An 11601-nucleotide genomic window follows, 5' to 3' on the forward strand; every position below is an offset into this window, starting at 1 on the left:
ATCAGGAAGCTTCTATAAGCCTCTTATCCTTATCCATCAGAGGCCAGACAGAATGAAAACCACAATCACAGAAAACTAACCAATCTGATCACATGGACCACAGCCTTGTCTAACTCAGTGAAACCATGAGCCATGCTGTGTAGGGCCACCCAAGACAGATGGGTCTTAGTGAAGAGTTCTGACAAAATGTGGTCCACTGGAGAAAGGAATGGCAAACCACTTGAGTATTCTTGCCTTGAGAATCCCATGAATAGTATGAAAAGGCAAAAAGATAGGACACTGAAAGATGAACTCCCCAGGTCAGTAAGTGCCCAATATGCTACTGGAGAAGAGTGGAGAAATAACTCCAGAAAGAATGAAGAGACAGAGCCAAAGCAAAAACAATACCCAGTAGTGGATGTGAGGAGAAGGCAATGGCAACCCATTCCAGTACTCTTGCCTGGAAAATTGAAATATATTATAGTCAATATCTAATAATTCTACTTTCTAAAGTTCTTGGATCTAAGCCTGCTATCTCTTGTATGCTGAAGAGGTAGGCTGCAGTCCACGGGGTCGCAAAGAGTCGGACACGACTGAGCGACTTCAGTTTCACTTTTCACTTTCATGCATTGGAGGAGGAAATGGCAACCTACTCAAGTGTTCTTGCCTGGAGAATCCCAGGGATGGGGGAGCCTGGTGGGCTGCCGTCTACTGGGTTGCACAGAGTCATACAATTGAAGCGACTTAGCAGCAGCAGCAGTGCATGTGACTGGTGATGGAAGTAAACTCTGATGCTGTAAAGAGCAATATTGCATAGGAACCTGAAATGTTAGGTCCATGAATCAGTGGAAATTGGAAGTGCTCAAACAGGAGACGGCAAGACTGAACATTGACATTTTAGGAATCAGTGAACTACAATGGACTGGAATGGGTGAATTTAACTCAGATGACCATTATATCTACTACTGTGGACAAGAATCCCTTAGAAGAAATGGAGTAGCCATCATGGTCAACAAAAGAGTCTGAAATGCAGTACTTGGATGTAATCTCAAAAAGATAGAATGATCTCTGTTCGTTTCCAAGGAAAACCATTCAATATGACAGTAATCCAAGTCTATGCCCCAACCAGTAATGCTGAGAAGCTGAAGTTGAATGGTTCTATGAAGACCTACAAGACCTTCTAGAACTAACACCCCAAAACGATGTCCTTTTCATTATAGGGGACTGGAATGCAAAAGTAGGACGTCAAGAAACACCTGGACTAACAGGCAAATTTGGCCTTGGCGTACAAAATGAAGCAGGGCAAAGGCTAATAGAGTTTTGCCAAGAGAAAGTACTGGTCATAGCAAACACCCTCTTCCAACACAAGAGAAGACTCTACACATGGACATCACCAGATGGTCAGCACCGAAATCAGATTGATTATATTCTTTGCAGCCAAAGATGGAGAAGCTCTATACAGTCAGCAAAAATAAGACTGGGAGCTGACTGTGGCTCAGATCATGAACTCCTTATTGTCAAATTCAGACTTAAATTGAAGAAAGTGGGGAAAACCACTAGACATTCAAGGATGACCTAAATCAATCCCTTACGATTCTACAGCGGAAGTGACAAATAGATTCAAGGGATTAGATCTGATAGACAGAGTGCCTGAAGAAATATGGATGGAGGTTTGTGACATTGTACAGGAGTCAGTGATCAAGACCATCCCCAAGAAAAAGAAGGCAAAATGGCTGTCTGAGGAGGCCTTACAAATAGCTGGAAAAGAAGAGAAACTAAAGGCAAAGAAGAAAACGAAAGATACACCCATTTGAATGCAGAGTTCCAGAGAATAGCCAGGAGAGATAAGAAAGCCTTCCTCAGTGATCAGTGCAAAGAAATAGAGGAAAACAAAAGAATGGGAAAGACTAGAGATCTCCTTAAGAGAATAAGAGATACCAAGGAAACAACATGCAAAGATTGGCACAATAAATGACAGAAATGGTATGGACCTAACAGAAGCAAAAGATATTAGGAAGAGGTGGCAAGAATACACAGAAGAACTATATAAAAAAGACCTTCATGACCCAGATAACCACAATGGTGTGATCACTCACCTAGAGCCAGACATCTTGGAATGCAAAGTCAAGTGGGCCGTAGGAAGCATCACTGTGAAAAAATGTAGTGGAGGTAATGGAATTGCAGTTGAGCTATTTCAGATCCTAAAAGATGATGCTGCATAAGTGATGCACTCAAGATGCCAGCAAATTCGGAAAACTCAGCAGTGGTCACAGGAAGGTCAGTTTCATTCCAGTCCCAAAGAAAGGCAATGCCAAAGAATGTTCAAACTACTGCAAAATTGTACTCATCTCACAGACTAACAAAGTAATGCTCAAAATTCTCCAAGCCAGACTTCAACAGTACGTGAACCGTGAACTTCCAGATGTTCAAGCTGGATTTAGAAAAGGCAGAGGAACCAGAGATCAAATTGCCTACATCTGTTGGATCATTGAAAAAGCAAGAGCATTCCAGAAAAACGTCTATTTCTGCTTTATTGACTACGCCAAAGCCTTTGACTGTTTGGATCGCAACAAACTGTGGAAAATTCTGAAAGAGATGAGAATATCAGACCACCTGACCTGTCTCCTGAGAAATCTGTATGCCAGTCAAGAAGCAACAGTTAGAATTGGACATTAAACAACAGACTGGTTCCAAATCAGGAAGTAGTACGTCAAGGCTGTATACTGTCACCCTGCTTGTTTTAACTTATATGTAGAGTACATCATGTGAAATGCCAGGCTGGATGAAGCACAAACTGGAATAAAGATTGCTGGGAAAAGTATCAATAACCTCAGTTTTGCAGATTATACCATCCTTACAGCAGAAAGGGAAGAACTAAAGAGCCTCTTGATGAAACTGAAAGAGGAGAGTGAAAAAGTTGGCTTAAACTCAACATTCTCAAAACGAAGATCATGGCATCTGGTCCCATCACTTCATGGAAAATAGATGGGGAAACAGTGGAAACAGTGACACACTTTATCTTTTTGGGCTCCCAAATCACTCCAGATGGTGAGTGCGCCCATGAAACTAAAAGACACTTGCTCCTTGGATGGAAAGCTATGACCAACCTAGATAGCATATTAAAAAACAGAGACTTTACTTTGCCAACAGTCTGTCTAGTCAAAGCTATGGTTTTTCCAATAGTCATGTATGGATGTGAGAGCTGGACTATGAAGAAAGCTGAGCACTACAGAATTGATGCTTTTGAACTTGATGTTGGAGAAGACTCTTGAGAGTCCCTTGGACTGTAAGGGGATCTAACCAGTCCATCCTAAAGGAAATCAGTCCTGAATATTCATTGGAAGGACTGATGCTGAAGCTGAAACTCCAGCACTTTGGCTACCTGATGCAAAGAACCGACTTATTGGAAAATACCTTGATGCTGGGAAAGATTGAAGGTTGGAGGAGAAGGGGATGACAGAGGATGAGATGGTTGGATGGCGTCACTGACTTGATGGACATGAGTTTGAGCAAGCTCTGGGAGTTGGTGATGGATCGGGAAGCCTGGCTTGCTGCAGTTCTGGGGTTGTAAAGAGCTGGACATGACTGAGCGACTGAACAGACTGAACTGAATATATAGCTCACACTTAATACAGTGACAGACTTTATCTTTTTGGGCTCATTTTAGACAGCTTAGATAATACAGATCAGTTCAGTTCAGTCGCTCAGTCGTGTCCAACTCTTTGCGACCCCATGAATCGCAGCACGCCAGGCCTCCCTGTCCATCACCATCTTCTGGAGTTCACTTAGACTCACGTCCATCGAGTCCGTGATACAGATAAGCATCAATGAAAAATGAAAATCGCTTGAAATTCTGCTACCCAGAAATAACTACTGATAATATTTTGGCGTATATATAGTCATTTATATTTGCATTTAAATACATTGAGACATAAAATTTTTATTATATACAAATAAATGATTTATATATGTTAAGTGAAATTCATACCTTTGTAGCCTTTTAATATTTAATATTATGGGGGCTTCTCTGGTAGTCCAGTGGTTAAGAATCTGCCTGCCAATGCAGAGGACATAGGTTTGATCGCCGGTCTGGAAAGGTTCCACATGCTGTGGACCAACTAAGCTCAGCAACTTTTGACCGCATGTGCCCAGAAGTCCAGGCTCTCCAAAAGAGAAGCCACCACAATGAGAAACCTGTGCACCGCAACTAGAGAAAGCCCATGCGCAGAAATGAAGACCCAGAGCAGCCAAAAATCAATCAATCAATCTTAAAAAAATATATAACATTATGTAAGAATGTTTTTAAATGTCAATAGATATAGCTCTATGCTATCAATTTTTAATATATACTTAGTGTACAAATGTGCTTTACTTTTTTAACCAGTTCCCTATTGTATTCTTTAGGTTATTTTTCTTGCTTTAAATATACTTATCTGATTATTTTCTAAGTTTATAAAGTTCTAGAAGTAGAATTGCTGGCCTTTAAAAAATCTGTGTATTTTTTTAAAGATATGGTACATATTATCAAATTGTATCAATTGAAATAATTTCTTGAGCATGCTGGATTTATTCTTTAAATTTTAAATTATTTTTTATCTGTTAATTTATCGTATGCTCTTGTGATTTGTTGGTGTAGCAAATAATGAAAAGTTGTTTTGTGCCAAGTGTTGTTAACATATTACAACAATAATGATGCCTTTCAGGTTCAGTCCCTGTGTTGGGAAGAACCACTGGAGAAGGGAATGGCAACCCACTCCAGTATTCTTGCCTGAAATATCCCATGGATGGAGGAGCCTGGCAGGCCTCAGTTCATGAAGTTGCAAAGAGTCGGACATGACTGAGCGGCAAACACACACTTACTGAGGTTTTTATTAGATCTTAGGTGCGGTGTGAACATGCTGTGTATTCACTGTGTTAAAATAACCTTTATAACAATCCTATGAATTAAGACTATAATCCTATTGAGATATGGAAAAGTTAAGTGACTTGCTCAAGTTCATATAACTAGTAAGTGTCAGGATTTCATTTGAGAAGTTTAAGTGCTGTATTAAGATAAACTAAGACACAGCATCTGCCCGAGATGAATGGGTAGATGGTTAGGGCAGACAGATGTATAAAAGACTAAGATAATGTGATATGGATAAAGTTTTGATATAATTCAGTAAATAATATAAGAAGTGCTTATATTTTGTTAAATTTATAATTTGAAGGTTCATAGTTGCCAGTATTTTTATACTGATTGTATAGTAGGCCATTCAGATACCACCTTAATTAATTAGATGCATGTTTTAATCTTCATTTCAGAAGCAGTGTTAAAAATGTTATTTAGAGATGTAGATTTTAATAATGGTATGATATATTTAATAATTTACACAGTTAGGGGAACTGTATTTTAAAATGAGCCCTCTGAATGAATATATAAACTTTGAAATTTTATCTGAAATTTATCGTGGGGGTTATTGATACTTTTAATATGTTTGTTCGGTAGGTTCAAGTTGTTCCAGTAGCAGACAGAATTTGACATTATCTTTAAGTTCTGCCAAAGACAAAGGATCTCAGTCTTGTAACTATGCTAATGGAGGACTCTTCAGTAAATACTCAGGCTCTGCACAGAGTTTAGCCTCTGTAAGTAAACATTTTATTAATTTTTTCTTTTAATTTTAATTATATATCTATCATTATATATTGGTTTAACTGTCATACAATTAGATAGCTTTTAGTGTGGAGAGAACCTTAAGAAATCTGGTTGATCTTGTTTTCTTCAGACAAATAAAATTACCTTTTTGTGAAATATTCAGCCAGCTTGGTTCCAGGTTTTTTTGAGTCAGGTAATGTGATCCTATGAGGTCCTGTGAGGATGGTGTTGGTATGGAAGAGTTGCTTCAAAGCTAGATATTTTACAAAAAGCTGGAAGATGCAGCCAAATGTGGTACTAGGTTACAAAAATTGCTTGGTGAACCTGCTTATGTAACAGTACTTGGCTTGCTGAAGCCAAGTGTGGAGTCTTTCACCTCATCCTTTACACCATTAACATAGTACTGATTGACAGGTGAAGAGTAAAGTTATATTTATTTAAATATAATATAGCTTAAAAGTTATTTTACAGAACAGGTAGGATATGCTCTTGCTACTAAACAATGTACGTGAAAAATGTGCTGCTAATCTTCTCAATTCCCCTCCTTAGAGATGAACACTGACAGTTTCTTATGTGTATTCCAGGGAGAATATGCCTCTAACATCATGTATATTCATTTAAAAAATAGTTTAAAGAATACTGTAATCTGTTCATACCTTGCTTCTGTATTTTATTGGAACATATAGCTGCTCCTTTCTTAAATGCCTAAAAATATATCACATCTTAAAGGCTCTTCTGTTGTGCTGTGCCATGTTGTACTTAGTCACTCAGTGATGTCTGACTCTTTGCAACCCCTTGGACAGTAGCCCACCAGGTTCCTCTGTCCGTGGGAGGAACATTTAGATCAAAGACATGCCCTTTCAATTCCTCTGGGAAACTGAGTAGGATAATGAAGTATATGCCCATTCTATAATCTGGACCTCCTCCGTGTCAGAGAGGTACCTTTCTTTTAAATTTTCTCAACTGAAAATTGAAGCTGTTCTTGACTAGAGAAAAGGAGTTTTATGATAACAGTATAAATAATTAGTCTTTAGAATCACGTTGCCATCCATGCCTTAGCTGACCTACTTACTTACTCCGCTGTTAGGACTGTGAACCCAGATTTCTGCCTCTTAATGAGTGCCTGAGTGAAAGTCATGACATCAGGAGTAGAAAAGGAGGGGACAGGGTCCAGAAAACTTGGTAACTAGGTATGAGAGGTGTGGGAAGAGAAGTTCAAGGTGACTTCTTGTTACCTGGTTTGAGAAGTTATGGAGATAAAAGTAATTTTACTGAACTTGGGAGGAGTTTTTGTTTTGGGAAAAGGCAAAGCACTTTTTTCATATTATCAGTTTGAGATGCCAGCAGAAGAGCCATGTGGAGTCACCAAATAGGCAGGTGGAAATGTGAGCTTAGATTTCTCAAAAGAGGGCTGAGCTGAAGTTCAGGATTTGGGAGTCTTTGCAAAGAAGTGACAATGACTGGCTCAGCAGACCTTGCTAGAGAAGTAAAGATGATAGAGGCTTTTCGATTTTCGTTATTACAGCAGAAAATCAGCATTGTAATAAGTTCTGAAAGGAGAGTAAGCTAGTTACCTCAGATCAAAGTAGGTGTGGATAAAATTTATAAGTAAATACTCAATGACAGTAAACTATAAAAATAGCTGCTTGATTTTTGATGGAAATAAATTCCCTGGTGACTCAGTGGTAAAGACTCTGCCTACAGTGCAGGAGATGCAGAGATGTCTATTTGATCCCTGAATTGGGAAGATCCCCTGGAGAGGGAAATGGCAACCCTCTCCAGTATCCTTGCCTGAAAAATCCCATGGACAGAGGAGCCTGGCAGGCTACAGTCTTTGGAGTCAGAAAAGAGTTGGATGCAACTGAGCGACTAAAAACAACAACTGGTTTATGTTCAAAATATTGTTCTACATGTATAATTTTGAGCAAACAAGCGTTCAGAGTACTTAGAGTCTTATGAATTCTAAGTTTGATTGAGTATAATCAGATTTATTTCTTTAGGTAGAAATCCCATGGGTTGTTTTACCAGGATTAGGATTTATGTAAATAATTTATAAAAGAACACAAAATACTGTTATAAAAGAGATTTTGAAGTAACTTCTGTCCATCCAATTTTAGGTCCAGAGTGTCAATTCTTGTCATAGCTGTGCTTGTGGCAATTCTAATTCCTGGGACAAAGCAGATGAAGATGATATTAAACTTGTTAATATTCCTGTGACGACTCCGGAGAACTTATATTTGATGGGTAGGAATAACATAATAATGGTTTAAGATACTGTACTCACATGTAATGTGAAAATGAAGAATGATTAATTGTTCTAGGGGAAGCAACTGCAGTTCTAAAATGTTCTCATATCTTTTGACTCCAGTCTACATTACATAACATGTTGTATTAGTTTTCTGAGGCTGCTATAGAAACTACCACAAACTTGGTGGCTTAAAACGATAGAAATATACTCTTTTGGAGTTCTGGAGGCCTGAAGTCTGAGGTCATTATCACGGGACTGAAATCAAGGTGTTGTTTGGGCCATGTTCCCTCTGGAGTCTTGGAGGAGAATTCAGTCGGTGCCTCTTCCAGCTTCTGGTGCCACTTTAGGCTTGTGGCCACATGACTCCAACCCTTGCCTTCCTCTCCATTGTGTGTTATAGATCTCCCTCTGCCTCTCTGTTATGAGGATGATTGTGATTGGATCTGGAGCCCATCAGATAATACAGGGTAATCTTCCCGTGTTAAGATTCTTAATCACAGCCACAAAGACTGTCTTATATGGTAACATTTGCAAGTTCCATGTACTGGGAACCGTCTTTGGGTGGTCATATTACACTCACCTAACCTCATCTGCTGACTTCTATCTAATGAATCAATCAAAATGCTCTGAAAGGAGCCTTTTATCTAGCTATCATTTGTATTCTTCCTATATTTAGGAAGGATTTTACATAGAAAGGGGCCACTGTTTACAGCTAGAACATAAGAATGTCTAGAAAGTTTCACTGGAGCCCAGAAAGAGGACCAGAGTCCTTAATACTGAGTCAGACTCAAATACTTTTTCAAATCCTTGCCTGTGTTCCTCTATACTCTATTTCAGGCTATATTCCTTTTAAGGGAAATGCATGCTAACTAAAAAATAAAACCAAAGAAGTCTGTGGTCCTAACCAGTGAGCAGTAAGAGGGTGATGAGTTGGCAGAAGGACTGTGTGCCTTCCTCGCACTTTAGAATCAGTTGTTAAAGATGCTGTCATCTGCTGTGGCACACTGGGTTCCCCTGCCCTTGGCGAAGGATGTAAGAGTAGTCTTCTGCTACCTTTTCCGAAGTTTCCAAGAATTAAGCTCACTGTGCTTCTAGATTTAACTATGCCTAGTGAACCTACTTTGGTCACTTCATAGGAATATTGAGAGAGTTGAAGAGAAAGAGAGCAAAGCTAGAGAAGGTGTAGGGAGTCTCAGTGTCATAGAATTAGGATTGGTAGGAAATACTGTTTCAATTCTGTTACAAAATTGCTGATATGTGACAGTTGGGCCATGTTCTGCAGTGAGGTGAGACACAGTACTTCCTGAGAGGCACCTTTTTCCTTTGGGCACTCTGGCATTAAATAATTCTTCCTTATTTTAGCTAAAATAATCGGAGAGGCGGAGAGGGGATGGAGTGAGATAAGGATGAAGGAATGAGAATTACATAGCTTAGAAAAAGGAAGTCTTTTAAGTGTATAACTTTTTTTAGAAGGAAGATCCAGTCAATATTCTTTGCTACAGAAAATGAAACAAAGGAAAAACCTACATTTCATTCATAGAACATTTTATTTGTTTAGAGTAGTAGATTCTCTAGATAACCGAAGAAATGATTTTTGAGGACAGGTGTTCTGTTAACTCCTGGAGAAGGGAATGGCAACCCACTCCAGTATTCTTGCTTGGAGAATCCTTATGGACAGAGGAACCAGAGCTGCAGTCCATGAGGTCAAGAGAGTCGGACACAACTGAGTGATTAACACACATTCTCTTAACTACCATATCTTAAAAACAGACTTGGCCAGATTCTTAAGCGGCTTTTAAAGATTGTTTACGTTTATATGTCTGGAGAAATTGAGCTTTTGAAATATTTTGGTTTTGTTTGAAGCACATAATTATTTTGGTAAGCTTTTTTTTTTTTTTTTTGAAAAAATTTGAAGAAAAAGAGGCATATAATCACTTATTTTTTCCACAAAAGCTTTCTCTAAGCAGGGATATGAAATTCCTACTTGGACTATAACCTTTTATGGATTCTTCTTGTTTATTTTTAACTCTGGTCCAGCACTTTATCCATCCAAGTCAGCAAGTTGGTGTCATAGTGGATTAAGACACCTTTTGGTGGAAAAAAGATAGAAAAGACATTATTCTAGACTTCTGTGCTATTATTTTTCTTCTTAGCTTTGCTTTCTTCTTCTGAAAGCCTCTTATAAACCTTGTAGTTTCTTCTCAACTAGTTTTTCTATTTGCCTATCAGTTTTTAATTTAGAGGGATATTTTGAAAGATAGTTCTGTGACTATAAAAATTAGGTATTATTGTTGGGACTTTTGATGAATCCATGATATTGTTATGGAAAAATTCCAATCACTGTATGCATTTGACTTACTAGTTTTTAAAAAGGAAAAACACATCAGTCATTTCTCCTTTATTGTTGGTTGACTGGAACTGTAGACCTGGAATATATTAGGATATTAAGATTCTACTAAGAAGGACTCTGGTGGTCTGGTGGTTAAGACTCTGCACTCCACTGCAGGGGGTGTGAGTTATCCCTGGTCAGGGAATTAAGATCCCATAAGCTGCGTGGCATGGCCAAAAAAAATAAATAAAATTGTTCTGTTCTTAATTTTTAGGTATGGAATTGTTTGAAGAGGCATTGCGTCGATGGGAACAAGCTCTAACTTTTCGAAATAGACAGGCTGAAGATGAAGCCTGTGGTTCCATTAAATTGGGTGCAGGAGACGCCATTGCAGAAGAGAGTATAGATGTAAGAGAGACTTATTTGGGAGCGGTCTTCATAATATTGGAACAGTTTAGCTATTTTTAATGTTGATTCAGTGTCCTTGATTTCCGTGGCATTTAACAGAACTTTTTATTTTTTTCTCCTTTGGGATTTGTGTAGGGATATTTCTCACTGGGCTCTTCCTGTTCAGTTAGCTGTTAAATCTCAGATTTGCAATTCATCATTTCATGATTTTCTAAGAATATATAGAATTAAGCAGATATGATTTCTGAAGGAATTTTTTAACCTCTGCTTTGCGCTTTGGGTTGAATTAAGTGCCATTATATTCATATAGTCATGTAGAGCTAGACTGTTATTTATTGATCATCGTCTAGGCTAATGATTTTCAAAGTTGAGCATGCATCACAAGCCTCTGAAGGGCTTATTAAGAAACAGACTTGGGGGCCCCACCTCCAGAGTTTCTAATTCGCTTCTAATTTGTATTTCTAACGAGTTTCCAGGTAATACTGATGCTCCTGATTAGGGACCTTACATTGAGAAACTTTGATCTAGTCCAACTCAATTATACAGAGTACGAAATAGAGATGATTCTATGTGAGGCACAGCCAGAACTCAGGCCCCCTGACTTCTATCACAGTATTCTCACCACCCAACCAATAGTTTTTTAAATAACATTCTTCACTTTTCTTTCATTTAAAAGTGGAAAATGTGTAGAATTTTAACATTAACATCTAATACTTGCTGTGTGTATGTGTTCTCTCCTTGTAGGATATTATTAGTACTGAATTTATCCATAAACTTGAATCTCTGTTGCAAAGAGCATATCGTCTCCAAGAGGAGTTTGAAGCTACCTTGGGGGCATCTGATCCTAATTCCCTTGTTAATGATACTGGTAAGGTGGTTATTTTATGTGGTTTTTATGGAATGTGTCTTTTTATTTTATATTCTTGAAATCATTCGCTAAAGTGTATTAATATGGTTACTACTGTTTAGAAGATAGCCAAGAGATAAACAGTTCTATCATAT

The 11601-nt window shown here is 38.3% G+C and overlaps 1 protein-coding gene across 4 annotated transcripts in view; it reads left to right on the forward strand.

The window, feature by feature from the left end:
• MIGA1 (mitoguardin 1) overlaps positions 1-11601 on the forward strand; it is a 76747-nt gene that overhangs the window by 13948 nt on the left and 51198 nt on the right. For all 4 annotated transcript variants that reach the window (XM_012174138.4, XM_060411024.1, XM_042249978.1 and 1 more), the window contains exons 4-7: positions 5468-5604; positions 7732-7858; positions 10466-10599; positions 11344-11467. In XM_012174138.4, the coding sequence (XP_012029528.2) occupies positions 5468-5604; positions 7732-7858; positions 10466-10599; positions 11344-11467 (522 nt within the window). The remainder of the gene's footprint in view (positions 1-5467; positions 5605-7731; positions 7859-10465; positions 10600-11343; positions 11468-11601) is intronic.

Source organism: Ovis aries, chromosome 1, assembly GCF_016772045.2.
Source record: "Ovis aries strain OAR_USU_Benz2616 breed Rambouillet chromosome 1, ARS-UI_Ramb_v3.0, whole genome shotgun sequence".
NCBI classification, from domain to species: domain Eukaryota; kingdom Metazoa; phylum Chordata; class Mammalia; order Artiodactyla; family Bovidae; genus Ovis; species Ovis aries.